The sequence below is a fragment of the Salvia hispanica genome, chromosome 2 (assembly GCF_029641045.1).
Source record: "Salvia hispanica isolate PSC_SH4W2 chromosome 2, Shi_PSC_v1, whole genome shotgun sequence".
NCBI lineage: Eukaryota > Viridiplantae > Streptophyta > Magnoliopsida > Lamiales > Lamiaceae > Salvia > Salvia hispanica.
This window is the reverse complement of record NC_142693.1, coordinates 29782088-29797994: the sequence shown is the minus strand read 5'-3', so window position 1 is coordinate 29797994 and position 15907 is coordinate 29782088. Positions and strand designations below refer to the sequence as shown.

The 15907-nt window shown below is 34.5% G+C and overlaps 2 protein-coding genes across 2 annotated transcripts; both read left to right on the top strand.

The window, feature by feature from the left end:
* Positions 1–10857: 10857 nt before the first annotated feature.
* On the top strand, positions 10858–13763 carry LOC125202834 (rop guanine nucleotide exchange factor 5-like). Its single transcript, XM_048101309.2, has 7 exons — positions 10858–11349; positions 11538–11654; positions 11737–11891; positions 12091–12165; positions 12272–12562; positions 12644–12982; positions 13052–13763. Exons 1-7 carry the CDS (start codon positions 11154–11156, stop codon positions 13532–13534), a joined length of 1656 nt encoding a protein of 551 aa, XP_047957266.1. The 5' UTR covers positions 10858–11153; the 3' UTR covers positions 13535–13763.
* A 970-nt stretch (positions 13764–14733) lies between these two features.
* On the top strand, positions 14734–15714 carry LOC125202832 (uncharacterized). Its single transcript, XM_048101306.2, has 2 exons — positions 14734–15132; positions 15533–15714. The coding sequence occupies exons 1-2, from the start codon at positions 14805–14807 to the stop codon at positions 15547–15549; spliced, it is 345 nt and encodes a 114-aa protein (XP_047957263.1). The 5' UTR covers positions 14734–14804; the 3' UTR covers positions 15550–15714.
* Positions 15715–15907: the final 193 nt, after the last annotated feature.

Sequence of the window (15907 nt, the reverse complement as noted above, 5' to 3'; positions counted from 1 at the left end):
ACTCTCATGGATAATTTAAATTTTAAATCCAAATATTTTTACGATTTTAAAATACTCTTTTAGATTTGGAATTAAAGGTTTTAATTCCAATTTCATACTCTCAATTCCATGGTAACAAATAAAATATTTAAATTATCTTATTCATGACACTTTCTCCATTCTATAAAAATAAAGATATTTTTTATTTTGAGATTTCCTATGAAAAAATCTCAGTCAATTTTTGGCAACTTTATGCTCTCTAATATGGTGGACTCCATTCTTCATTAATAATAGGAATATTAGTAGTATTTTTTTATTTCTACTTCTTTATTACTTTACTAATTGTGCATTAATTCATGTATCGTCCTAAATATTCATATTTCTATACGATGAAGCGAGTAGTTCAAAAATCAAAACTATTTAAGTAGAATATTTAAAAAACTTTTATAAAAAACAATTTTCTAAAATTTACTGACAAGCTTTGAGCCCTCTGAGCTGATTGAGAATGCGACTAGAGCAATGATAGTCTTGAAGTGTGTCTCTCTAATTATAGAGCTATATTTATTGAAATTGAAACATCCCCATTTCTAAAGATATTTAATTTTTTTATTTTCTTATAAATCTAGAAAGGTTAGTTATTTTGTTGAACTATATCAACACTTTGCTTCAAACACTTAGAGCATCATCAACGTTGTTGGGCCGGGCTGCAACTCACGAGGTCCCGGCCCAATTTTAGCGTTGGGGGTATTGGAGTCATGGCCTGGGACGGTCCCGAGGACGTAGTTGCGTCCCTGGGCCGCTCCCAAGTCCCGTCTAGGCCTAGCGTTAAACGTGTTGGGCCGTGCCGCGGAGAGTCCCGGCCCGGCGTTATTTGGGGTCCGGGCCGGACCGGGACTCTACTTCATATTTTTTTTTAAATTCGAAAATTTTTATATAAATACCACTCTTCCATCCATTTTCATATTACTTCAACTCCATTTCTCTCATTCTCACAATAAAATTCGAAAAATGCCTCCTCGCCGTGAAGGTCAACGAGCAATCGAAGCTCAAATGGCTTGAATATTAGAGACGGCGATGCCCGCAATCCAAGAAGAAATCAACAACGAGGTGGAACGCTATCAAGCTGCTATTCAAGCGTGGAACGAGCAACACGTCCGGGTACCGTGTACTCGGATGTATATCCACCGAGACCGTGAACAAGCTGGTTTGTGGCTTTTCATGGATTATTTCTCTGCAGATCCTCGATGGAGTGATCAGATGTTCCGTCGCCGGTTCCGGGTGCGGAGGCATGTGTTCTTGCGCATTGTCAACGCAGTTGTAGCTCGTGACGCGTACTTTATGCAAACCTTCGATGCTGTCGGGCGGCAAAGTATATCGACTTTGCAGAAATGCATATCCGCCCTCCGCCAACTCGCTTACGGAACAACTGCAAATATGTTTGATGAGTACCTCCATGTGAGCGAGCATACTGGACGTGATTGCCTAGCCAAATTCTGTCGGGCAGTGATCGAAGCATTCAAGGACAAATACTTGAGAAAGCTAACGTCCGACGATGTTCGCAGATTGGTGCGAATGCACGAGGAGACCCACGGCTTCCCGGGGATGCTGGGCAGCATCGACTGTATGCACTGGCAGTGGGAGAATTGTCCAATGGCTTGGAGAGGAGCATTCACTAGCGGGCACAAGGGCACACATCCAACGATTGTGTTGGAAGCCGTTGCCGACCAACGGTTGTGGATCTGGCATGCCTACTTTGGAGTCGCTTGGTCGAACAACGACCTCAATGTGTTGAACGAGTCTCCATTGTTCAACGACTTGTGTGCCGGGCGAGCACCTACCGTAGAGTTTACGGCCAACCACCGTCGGTACACTATGGGGTACTATCTGGCAGACGGGATCTATCCTCGATGGCCCGTGTTCGTGAAGACCATCACATGTCCGACTACGGGTAGGAGGAAGTTGTTTGCGCGGAAGCAAGAGGCGGCTCGGAAAGATGTGGAGCGCGCATTTGGAGTCCTCCAATCACGTTGGACTATAGTGAAGGGAGCGGCCCGTGGTTGGCACCGTCCCCTAATCGCCGACATCATGTATGCATGTATAATAATGCATAACATGATCGTTGAGGACGAGGGAGAAAAAGTCACTTTCTGGAGCGACGATCTGCTCTCCAGCAGTAGCTACACTGTCACCGATCCGCCCGTGCAAGGTGTTCCTCCCGACGTGCGCAATGTCATGGCCCGTTCAGCGGCGATGCGCCAAGAAGATCAACACACACGCCTCCAAGCAGATCTAATTGAAGAAATTTGGAACCGCAATTGACTTATGTTTTAAATTTTTTTTTTTGAATTTTTAAATTTCAATGTTGTAATTTTCTATTTTCCAAATGAACAATGAATTTTTCCGATTTTAATTGTTCAACGTATTCTATTTTACGAGTAAAATAGGTAGTAGTTGTGAATAGTGCAAATGAATAGTTGTGGCCCGAGTTGTGGCCTGTGGTGTTAATGTCGTTGTGGCCCGAAACTCCAAATTTAGAGAAATGATGACGTGGAGGGGACTTGCAGCCCAAATCCAGGATGAGGTTAAGGATGCTCTTACTACTTGGTTACTTAAAATTAGTTTTCCCCGAAAATGCTCAAATTGAATTGATTCTTCAATATTAAACCATGTTTCATACTCATCCAATCGAACAATAATTATAAAATATAATTTTACATTAGATAAATTTTTTTTAAAAATCAAGTTTAATTAAATTATGATCCGCAATTTTAAAAATCAATCCAAAAAATTATGTAGATTAAATTTGTCTTAATACAATATGATCATCATGTGCAATATACTCCATTATTCTATGTCCACTTATGATTTTTAAAATTTAGCCAGAATTTGATTTTATTTTTTTTCTAACAGCAATTTAATTTTATATTTTTGGCAGGGATTGAGTGAGAAATTTAGTTTGTACAATACCATTTGCTTCAACGCTTTATACATCAGTCTTTCATTAAACACCACCAATAACAATTGGGGAATTTGCTGCTCCCTGAATACGACCTTTCACTTTCCCGCCCAATTTCAGCCGTCGCTTTCAATATCGGCTTTTTTTTCTTCCAATTTTCCAATTCTTACTCTGCTGTCTCCCATAGACACACAATTCCAAACTTACCTCAAAAACAACAAATATTACTCCTTCACTTTTAATTTTAAATATCCATTTTGAACAATTTTCATTTTCCTAATTTTAGTCCTAATCTTTTACGTCTAAGAATGTGCTCTGCAGCTATTGAATCAAGATCCGATTAACACAGCTGTCTCGAATCCATTTTGAATGGGATGACCAATTAGGAGTACTATATATTTTAAATTTATCTCAGTTTGAAAATGATGCAACATTATTAAACTTGCTTTTGTCTCATTCTTAGACAATTCCAATACAATTCATTCGGACCCATCAACACAAAACTCTAAATTTGTCATATTTTATGATATTTTTGGAATTCGAAATTTTTTGTTTAAGGGAGAAATAAATAGTTACGCCCTCCGTCCCACATTTGAAGTCACTTATTGTTATGGCTCGAATTTTAAGAAATAGTTGAAGTGTGTAATAGATGAAGTGGGATGATGGAGTGTGTAATAAATGAAGTGAGATGGTAGAGTGTGTAATAAATGAAGTGAGATGGTAGAGTTGGTTGAAGATGGGTCCCTTTTGACTTTTGATTTTTGTATTTTAATGTAAATAATGACATTTTTATGTAATTTTGATGAAGAATGGGGTAAAATTGTATGACCAAATATAGAAAATTCTAAAAGTGACTCTTAAACTGGGACGGACTTTTATGGCAAAAAGTGACTCCTAATCTGGGACGGAGGGAGTATATACTACTAGTATGGAAAAATTAACACGCGCAACACGGAGTTGGGAACGTCACAGCCGTCAATGACAATGCAGAGTCAGGGGCGTTCAAGCAGTCGACACCATCGACATAGAATTGGAGGTTCGGATAATATTATAATTTAAAAATAAAATAATAAGTGTGTGGAACGTGGGTTCGGGTTCGGATTATATTTACAATTTAAGAATAAAATAATAAGTGTGTGGAACGAGATCCCCTGTTGTGCTATCAGCCACATCGGGGGATCCAAACCGAGAGTTAGTTCTCTAATTCTTGGTCTCCATTCTTTCGATTTCTTTATGTTAAATCACTCTCACCTCTCTTTCTCTATTTTTGAATGTTCTGAAATATATGGATAAAATAAGCTAATGACCGTAAAAGGGTAAAATAATAGAGTACTGGAATGGTTGATAAGTGAATAATAAGTTGGTAGGAGAGTGATAAATTGCTAACTCATCATTTGATTGCTAACTACAACTAATTTAATGTCATAGGATTTTAGAAAACGTGTGGTTTACAATTTACCACGTGTAATTTTTGTTTTTATTAATTAAATAAAAAAAGATAAAAAAAAACTCCAAATTAAAGTTTTGGATGAAAATGTCAATATAGTGTTTAGAAAATATCAACACAATGCTTTGAGAATGTCAAGATAATGCTTTAAGAATGTTACCCATTGCTTATATTGACATTCTACATGTATTATATTGACATATTTTATATAGTATGTTGACATTTCTGATGTACGAAAAAATTTGAATTTTTTGAATTTTTTTTTTTCAAATTTTGACGTCAGAACATATGCACGTAGGATATCGTTGGAATCCTTATAAAATTATCTTTAATTTGATATATGTTATATGAATTTAAAGTTTTGAGATTTTTTTTAAAAGTTGGTTATAACTAATTTTGTAGTTAATTGACATTAATACCCCTATCGATATTTTTTGTGCATGATATTAATACTCAAGGATTGAATGATCTTCACCTTTAATTTTTGTCACCTAATTCCTTTTTCATCCGTTCCTAAAAATTTGTCACCTTTTACTTTTACCATTTTTGGTAGTGGACCTCATATTCCACTAACTCATTTCTACTCACATTTTATTATAAAACTAATATATAAAAATAGGACCCACATACTATCAACTTTTTCAACCTATTTTCTATTATATTTCTTAAAACTCGTGCCGAGTCAAATGGTGACAAATTATGGGGACGGAGGAAGTATTATTTAGTTGTAGTTAGCAATTTAGGGGTGAGTTAGCAATATAACACACCCCTGAGTTTGTATGTATGTTGGATAAACAGATAATGGTTTCTTAAAATTTAAATTAATTAATGCTGCATAATTTAATTTATAATGTACAGTACTAACTTATAATTACAGTATACAACAAAAAAAATATTTGGGAGTGTAATACAGTAATAGTACGTCCCTCCTTATTCCCATATATACGGGGGCTGCATTTTGCTCTTATTATAAAGAAATTTTCATAGCTAGGGAACAAGTCGATAATTTAAGATTGAGTGAAAATAATTAAAACCTGTTGGCAAAATTAATTAATGCAAAGCTCAGACAATTTAAAGTACAATCTGGAGGCAGACAGAAGGTGTTTATCAGAGCACTTAAGTTGAAGAATGTCTCCTACTATCATAGAAAAATATAAAATTATAAATCATGGAAGATTAAATAATGCTCAGCCCATTTGAATCTGTCTTAATCATATGCTACATCATATATGTGATTCCATAACAATATGGTGTTTTTAGCAATATATTTATTATAGCTTTTCAATTTTAAATCTTTGTCTCATCATATGATCATTACATGTATGGATCATGCATCACATGATTAGTCTTTGGCATTATTTAGTGCATGAACATGTGATCGTATGGAACACAAATTATTTTAGTCAAGATCGAGATGTGAAAAAAAAATATTATACTACTATTATTCATTCGTAGATTTACTCATCATATTTAAATAATTAATCTCTTGTATAAACGCATGAAAAATATTCACTTCGTTCGAGATTCTAGGAGTAGACCATATCTATGTTCTGCATTATGATTATAAAATAGTAGTACTTCCAAAGACTAAATACATTTGTAACGTAATGTTTTAGAAATTTAAATACTATTACATGTTACTAGGATTGTATAGAATAACGTGTTAGAGTACTTATTAATTATTCGTCGGTGGATATTACGTATTATACAATGTTTTTAATTCATCGCATTATATATTTTCTTTGCCTTATTTTTATATGCCACGATATTTTATTTGTTAATTAAATTAAGAGAGTAAAAAAATAGTAATCTCATTTAAAAAAAATAGTCCAAATAACAATTTGAATGGGATGCCTAAGGAAAGTATTTTATTTAAAGTAGAGAGGTGAGTAATATTTTGGATCATGTATTAGAATAATGATTCGAATTACATGATTTTTGTAAGAATGTGATACGATTAAAATATGAATTTTCAATTGTTTTGCATGAATGAAAATTAAAGAGCTGATTCTCATTTTTGGAGAAACAAACTTAACAAAAAAAAATCAGGGAGAACTTAATTATATATTCTGAAAAAAAAAAAAAAAAATAGAATGATTCTTCTTTTCCTATTTTGTAACTCGGTCTTTTTCTCATTTCCATACTCGAACCAAATAAGTCCAATCATATAACTAAATTCGATTACGAAGCTATGATAAAATTCCCAAAAATGTATGTGAACACCTTTTTTTTCTTGGAAAAGAGAAAATCAAATTGATCAAGGCAATCCTATTATTTATTTAGATATCTTTAATTTTTTTTTCTAAATTCCATTTATGATAATTATCCCAAATATGTATGTGAACACCTTTTTATATCTTGGAAAAGACAAAATCAAATTGATCAAGGTAAATAGGTATCCCTATATTTTTGCTTTAGATCGCATTAATTCTTTTCTAAGTTCCGATTGTGAATCATCCCAAATATGTATGTGAACACCTTTTTCTCTTGGAAAAGAGAAAACCAAATTAATCAAGGTAATGCTATTTTTCTTTACATTTCTTTCTAAATTCCAATTATGATATTATTTCCCAAATATGTATGTGAACACCTCTTTTTGCTCTTGGAAAATAGTAAAATTATATTAATCAGGTAAATGCCATTTTGCTCTAGATTTTTTTTAAAATTTTATTTTCTAGGTTTGAGGGGTGGAAGAAGGCATGCATTTAGGATTATCATTTTCTTTCCACTAAAGACATTATTACTGCATAAGCATGGGGTCTGTCTTTGGAGGGACATAACTTCATTGATTCCAGAGATAAAAGAAGGCATTATGTCGGAGATTCACACCCAAAAACAATTTTATTTTATGATTTTTTGCCTGTCTTCCACTTAAAGTATTTATTTATTTAATTTTATTAGTATTTATATAGCAATCCCATTCATAATGTTATTAAATTATAATTAATGTGACTTCTGTAATTGTAGTTCCAATAAAAATTAGCCTATTAGTTAGTGGTTGAATGACACATTAAATTCACCTGAAAACATATTCCTTTTGTCTTAAGGTTTCCTTTTTTTTTGTTTGAAAAATCTCAAGGTAAAAAAATATTCATCATTTGATAAAAAAATTTAACGTTTTTTAAACTTTTTACACTTTAATTCTTTTTCCCTATATTTTATTACTTCTATATTTAAATCAGTAATTAAACACAATTTTCTTAATTATCGTGACAAAAGAATGTCTTGATAGAGGTTAGTAAAATCCACATTAAATGTTTCTTTTCTACCGAGTATATAAAGTAGCCAAATTACTAGTTAATGATACCTATAATTATGTACACGAATATGCCAAAGATAATATTCCTAGAAACAATGAATGAGATTCTTGATCCGCTGTTGTATTGCCTGGCCTCAATCTTTTTAACTTTCGTCCTTTTATTATTTATGAGGCTTAAATATAATCTACGAATTTGGTTCTAATATAAAATTGTAGTAATACATTTACTTTGTGATGGTTCAATAATTATATCCAAAACCTTTAAAATTTAATGCTGATTATAAATGTGATTATCAGTAATGCAACCAAGTAATTACTATACTCATATGCATGGAATTGGAGTATATTGCAACTTTTAATTAATCTAGTGACAGGGGCACCTTATCTTATTAGTCTTCATTCATAAATATTAAGTACTCCTATATAAAGAAATACAACTATACACTTTCACACTCACACCTTAACTAAATTAGGGTATCATGATATAATTTGGTAGGAAAAAGAAACATAATCAATCTGACAAATCCAACATACTAATAAATATCAAGTCCATAAAAGTATCCAAATATTGGATCCTAGCTTTATCATTCCTTGAAATCCACCCCAGTTACAATAAAAGTCTCGATTCATGAAATTATAGTTTGGTTGTTAAGTAATTTCCTCTTCGTACAATAAGTCATAGATTCGAGTCATCACGTGGGTAGTGAGCAATCATTATTAATCATTTTAAGAAAATGACAATAAGGTATACCTTATCAAATTTATACTATCAAATTGTTGATTAATAGTACCTTCAAATTCATTTTGCATTAGGCATATAATGAACATGTTTGGATTGAATTTTAGCTTTGAAGAATGAAGTGACACCTAGGCCCAGCTCACTATATTAGCCCATCACTACAAAAGGGCCCATTTATACTAAATTACTCTAGTACAGTATTAGATACTCTTATTTGTCGTTAACAAATTTTATTAGACGATATAGAAATTACTAATAAAATTAGACAACCTTAAATAATACTAGTAGGAGTAGTAAATTATTTGAACTCAGCAAAGTTTTAGTCAGTGTAGTTAATGAATATTTAAATAATGAAATGGAAGTGTGATGCTCTCAAGGTCTTTGCAGTTATATTTTCTGGTTAGCCCATAAGTCTGAAATATATTCCTGTCACGTATTAATTCTTCTTGGAAATTGTTTTTCTGGACTCTTGTTTTTATTATTTACTAGTATAAAATAGTGTAGTTAATGTTTACTACTCCTATATTCAGCATTACACTACTACTAGTAATTAATTAAATAGAAATGATGCAATTCCTTTTGTTTACAGTATTGTTTATGCATGGATAAAGTTGATCGGTCAAAAGTAACAGTGGCTTTTCTCTAAAGGAAAGAATTATGCTGTTGACATTAAGCAGTTTCTTTTGTTTAATTTTTGAAATTACTATTGTGATCTCAATTCAAACAAAAGTGACAAGCATGTTATAAACTTAACTTTTTCGAACTTAAATAACCATATATTCCATTCAAATATTAAATGTTATTGAACAAATTAAAGTAATGAAAAAATAATCTATTTTTGTTTTTGCGCGGCTATGTGAGGTGTATAGTATCGAGGTTGTTGCTTGTAGCGTTATATAATGCATCCGTTATAAACTGTATTTGTAGGTTGCTAGCTGGTGGTGACAGATGCTTTTTAGAGCAGTTTGTTTGTTGGTTAGCTTTTTTGAGTCCGTTGTTTTTGGACTCTTGCTCGTTTCTTGCTGCTTGAGTCTTTTCTTTCAAATAACAAATTTCTTAACACTTCATTCTCTGAATATATCGCTGTGAATTTAATCATAAATGGTAACGAATGGGTAAATGGGTAAATTACTCCATACTTGTGAGTTGTGTCTTTTTGAAGTAATATGTTTGTTACCGTATGCAAGAAAATTTATTATGTATGCCCAATCAAAATTCACATAAAAGTAAGTGATGATCAATTCATATTTGAGTTAGGTGAATATATGAAATAGCACAACATATCTCTTAAATTTCTACCAACTTTCAGTTAAAGGTTCTTAAAGCAATCAATTGTACGAGCAATACATTTCCATATTCCAACTCTAAGGAGAATATTATATTAATACAGCAAATTACATTAAAAAATTTTATACTAATAAAATTAGATATAGAAGAAATAAAACAAGGAGTATTTCCTAGTACTCTTATCATATCACATGAGATTTATGAATTTCTATTACATAGGTGTAACTCTGAAAAAATAATTGCCAACCAAAGTTGTAGTAGTAGTAATTTAGTTTCTCTTTCTTTTACATGTTTGTATGGAGTATATTTCTTTCAAGAAAATCCCCACCTGCCTAACACTTATACTACAAAAAGATGGAAGAATTCAAATTTTTCTTGCTCCCTCAACATTTTCAAACATACTGTTGGTTTATTAAAGATGATGGCCCATTTTCGTCATTTTGCAAGGATATCTAGAATTTGATTAAACTACAATGCAAGTTGTAGCCCAAGTTTAAAATTTAAACTTTCATTTGCCCAAATGTCAACTTAATATATCTAGTTTTCTATGGTACTTTTGTTTTATGTTTCCATCTCTTTGAACAAGATGGTTTTCATCCATATTAAATAGTACTACTTTTAAGTTTAATTTTTTTCCTTGGCAACTAAGAAAATACATTTAAACTAATGGTATGTTTTAATAAATTTCATTTTTATGTAACACCTAACAAACACCAAAATTTAAACATAGAAGAGAGATACAATGAAATTGATAATGCGACACATACTACACTTCCATTCAATAAAAATAAGTATTGATTAACGAAACATTGGTACGATGTAATGATAAAAGGTAATGTTATAAGTTAATAATATTAATTTGAAAATTTAAATTTAAAAGGATACCAATTTAAATTCGAGATGACTTTTGCAAAGGAAAGATCCAATTTTTGAAAATGAAATGGTGGGAATTTAGAACCTACCATAAATCGGCTCTTTTTTATCAATAAGATTTAAACTTATTTTACTAATATACCGAAAACAATTTCCTCATTCTATTACTTGGTCATATACAGAAAAATGATTTAATTGTCTCTTGCTCATGATTATAAAATCCAAAAAAGGGATGCATTTTAATGTCCAAATTATTTGAATGTTGATTTCAAAATCCAAGTCCAAACAAGAATAATAGACGTTGGATTTGGCACTTGGCAGTTGTGGCTAACAAACCCTGAAAAGAAAATCTAATTTCTGCAAATCTCACTGCACAGTATCTATTAAGACAAATCTCACCCAAAACCCTTCTTAAACTCCTCTCCCATTTGAATTCCACCTTTTACACTCTTCCACAGCAATAAAGATTGGATCTTTACAGTGGAATTGATGGGTCTTGATGAACCCTTTTCGGGAAAGGCCAGAATTCAAACCGAGCTCTTCTTTTCTTGAACAAAATTAGCGGGTTTTTACCTTTTTTGGCAACTTTTTTGTCGTTGCTCTTCTTGTTTAAATGGAGGTTGTAGCTGAGGCTGAGTCAAGAGGTAGCAAACCGAGTTCTGATGATAATCCTTCTTCGCCCCAATTTGGATGGCCGATTGGAAAGAGGGGAAATTGTTTGAAAGTTGGGGTGAAAATCAAGCCTCATTTGATTGTTGAGAGTGGTGATGGAAAATCTGGGATTGAAAAGCAGGATTCAAAATTTTCAGGTTTTTAAATGCTGTTTAATTTTGTTACCTCCATTTATTGTTTTTTGCAATGAATTTTGTCAGATTCTGATTCATACATTATGCACTGTATAGTGTTGGTTTACTGTGTGTGATGATTGAGCAATTTGATCTGAATTTATGAATTGAGCTGTTCAAGTAAAATAGTGGATTTTGTTTGGATTGAGTAGAAATTAAGATGATGAAGGAGCGGTTTGCAAAGTTGTTGCTTGGTGAAGATATGTCAGGAAGTGGCAAAGGAGTTTGCCCTGCACTCACCATCTCAAATGCCATCACAAATCTATATGGTAAGTCATGATTCTGTTTGTGTGTGTGTGTTTGTTTATGTTGCATTGTGTTGAGATGTTTTCCTGCAAATGTCATGTGTAGCTTCTGTGTTTGGACAACTATGGAGACTGGAACCGTTGCCTTCCGAAAAGAGATCAATGTGGCGAAGGGAGATGGAATGGCTTCTCTCCGTGAGTGATCATATTGTTGAACTCAAGCCTTCTTGGCAAACATTTCCGAATGGGGGTAGAGTTGAGGTAATACTACGTTCTTTGGTCGAGATTTCTCATGTTAACTTGTTCTCAAACCATGCTCCTTGATTAGATGTACTATGCTATCTAGTTGGTCTCTCTTTGCTATCTTGTTTTAGGAGATTGATACACAGTTAGATAGTAGATGAATTGAGTTATCGATGACTATCAATTATCGTAATTTTGGCAATTTTCTATGGTTCAGGTTATGAGTTGCCAACAAAGATCAGATCTCTTTATTAATCTGCCAGCTCTTCAGAAACTCGATAACATGCTACTTGTAAGAATTACCTAAGTTTGTAACCTTTTTGTTTCGTCGTTGTAGTTGTTGTTGGTGATGGTGTTATGAATATCTGTCTTATACGTATCCACTTCCTCTGTATTAGGAAATACTTGATGGATTTGCCAAGGCCGAATTTTGGTATGTCGATCAAGGTATAGTTGCACCAGAAGCTGATGAATCAGTCTCCTTCCCGAAAGCTGTTCAACGCCAGGAGGACAAGTGGTGGCTTCCCGTCCCACGTGTTCCATCCGGCGGTCTGCCTGAGGCCTCGAGGAAGCTATTAGGTCACAAGCTCGAATCTACGAATCAGATTCTCAAAGCTGCCACTGCCATCAATAGCAGCACTTTGGCTGAGATGGAAGTTCCAGAATCATACTTGGAAACACTTCCAAAGGTTCGATTTTGTCCAAGAAATATAATCTCTTTGATTCTGCAAAATGTTAATCTGAAATGATTCTTTTGTTTCATCATTCAGACGGGGCGAGCTTGTCTCGGGGATGTCATCTACCGTTACATTACCACAGAGCATTTCTCCTCGGAGTGCTTGTTAGACTGCCTCGATCTTGCATCCGAACAAGCTGCTCTGGAGATGGCGAACCGCGTGGAGGCAGCAATCTACATGTGGCGGAGAAGACAGCACCCGAGCCATACTGCTGTCAGATCCTCTTGGGATATCATGAAAGATCTGGTGACGTACGGTGACAAGAGTGAACTGCTCGCTGAGAGAGCCGAAACCCTCCTGCAATCCCTGAAGCAGCGATTCCCGGGACTCACGCAAACAACTCTAGACGCCACCAAAATACAGCACAACAAGGTTTGCATCTCGCAATAAATGCTTCAAATCATCATCAAACTCGTTTAATGGTATCGTTTCCTGCTTCAGGACGTCGGGAAGTCCATCTTGGAGAGCTACTCGAGGGTCTTGGAGAGTTTGGCGTTCAACATAGCAGCACGCATCGAAGATCTACTCTACGTGGATGACATCAACAGGCAGCCGGACAAGCTCTCGTCAGCGCATTCTGCCAGCTTGATGTCTCACAAGAAGATACCACTCCCGTACCCAGTGTCCGTCTCAGGCACTCCTTATCGGACAGCTTACGCAACGCCTAAGAAATCTCCCGGTCCTCCTCTGGCCAGTCCCTTGAGAGGAGATAGGACGCCTTTCCCAGACAACAAGCCTGCACGTCGAGGAGTAGGAGTGAAGAGAGTTCTCACGAACTATCTTGTCGGTGAAGGGAAGGCGAATGGCCGCGAAGGGGTGGATGCTGTTTCGAACCGAGCGAGTGAAGGGAGAGCATCGTCTCATCTGAGCATGGCGTCGCCTTCGATCCAGAAAGAGTCGATTTCACAGCTAATAGACCGGTAGTGTTATACATATAAGGCATAGCTTTAGTTTGTTTTACTTGGTTTGAGAAAGAGGCATATATATAGAGAGAGTTTCTGCTGGAAATTGAGAGATGCATTGAACCATATATATGTACATTTTCATATTCGAGCCATTTTTTTGTATTGTCGTGATAGTTTTTGGTCTTCAAGTGGAGTCGTGTAGTATTATTTAGAAATAAATTCTGACGAGATGAATCAGCTTTTCGTGATCGAATTTTGTATAGCTTTACATTTTTTTTAATGGATAAATGAATTTAAATTTAAAGGATGGACTTAGATGAAATTAATCAACTTTTCCGTTACCGAGTTTTGTGTAGCGAGACATATAATGAAAATACTAAAAGGGCTGAACTGAGCCCATCGTCCAAAAGAGTGGCCCAACCGACTTAAACTTGGATCACATTGTTGGGCCGGGCTAGGTTGGTTTAGAGGCTATTATATAACAATATTTGTAAAATACTATTCGATTCAACCCAACATTTCAATAAAATAATCATTTTTCTTTTATATTTATCAATCATCCTATTCAGCCTAAAATATTCTTCTCCATATCCATTAAAACATGTCAAGTGGCAAAGGCCCATGAAAGATGAATTGGTTGGCTTGGGTTGGTGATCCTACTTTGGTCACTATCGGTTATTGCAAAAATATGGAAATTTAAATCTGTCCTCACAAGACCTAGATAAATTAAATTTGCAAATGGAACTCTTATAGACAAGTAGTGCGACAATTGTTTTTGGCTATGAACGGTAGACGAAGAATGGAAGTAAATCTAAGTTTCAGAGGTTTGGACGAAGAGCATGGAAGTAAAAGTCCTGGGAGTCGATCGATCTCATCGTCGACTAATCAGTGCTGCAAAATTCCATCAAATTTGGTTTTGGATTTGCTATTTTCATAGAATGATGAGAGTAGGTGAAAGGACCTTCTAGTAAAGTCATTCTCCACAGCTCTACCTCATGAACTAATTTAACTTATGAAATCCAACAACATGATTCCACTAAATCCCAGCATTTTTTGACACATACTCAATAATCCATTTTTCAATAAAATTAGTAAATTACCAAAGTGCTCCACTAAAATGGTGGATTTCCACTCGTCGCATCTCCAAACTAAACCCTCCCAAAATCTCAACACTATATAAACACACCAAAACCATCTCTTATCATCACAACACAAACCATCACTACTACAACAAAAAAACACACATCAACAATCAATCATCATTCATCAACAAAAAAATAATCAAGAAAATGGAAGTGTCGGTGAAATGCCTCTTTGTCCTTGCAATCCTCGCGATTGCGGGGATCGCGGTGGATGCAACGGGCGAATGCCCAAAATCCACCCCGGACGCGGAGGCCATGAAGCTATACCCATGCGCCTCCGCGGCACAGGACCCGGACGCGGCGGTTCCTGCGAGCTGCTGCGCCGAGGTGAAGCGGCTGGGGCAGAACCCCAAATGCATGTGCGCCGTGATGCTTTCCAACACCGCCAAGAGCTCCGGCGTCAAGCCCGAGGTGGCATTGACCATTCCCAAGAGGTGCAACTTCGCTAATAGGCCCGTCGGGTACAAATGTGGACGTGAGTCGATCCTATTTCAATCTCGTATTTTATTTTCAAATTTTATGTGCAGTATGAATCATTTCATTAACAACTAAGGACGGCAATCGAGACAGTTTTCAGAAACTGAACTCATATAACTTTTTGATTCATTCATGTCAATTAGTACCTCAACCCCACCTGAATCTCCCATAAATAATGATATATTTTACCCTGCCGTTATTACTTATTTTATTTAGAATTTAATATATCAAGAAACGTGGGATAATTATATTTTACTGTCAACTAACAATTTCTTAAAACCTGAGCGGTCGTCACAGACATGCATAGAGTATATTTTATTATTGGATTAGTTATTTTCTCAATAAATGATGTATTACATGCATTGTTTATCTAATTATCGGTTTGTTTTAATTTGCAGCATACACTTTGCCTTGAGATGGAATAGAAAGTGAAGAAGATCGATTTGTGATTTCTAGTTATAATTATGTGTATGTAAATGGGATGTATCGTGCATCCCGAGCTAGTTCTTCTAGCCTTTAAATAATGTAATTTATCACTGGAATAAAAAAAGTCACCTTTATAAAAATATATAGTAGTAGCATTTTACTCTTGCGTGATGCATATATTTATCTTCTATTTTATTAGAAAAAAAGATTTAATTATTATGGATTAAATTTTTTAAATATCATGAAAATGATATACAAGCATATTTAAATATTGAAAATTATTGTTCAATATTTCTCAATTAAATATATTCTATATTTGCGTATAGATTGTATAAATATATAGTGGA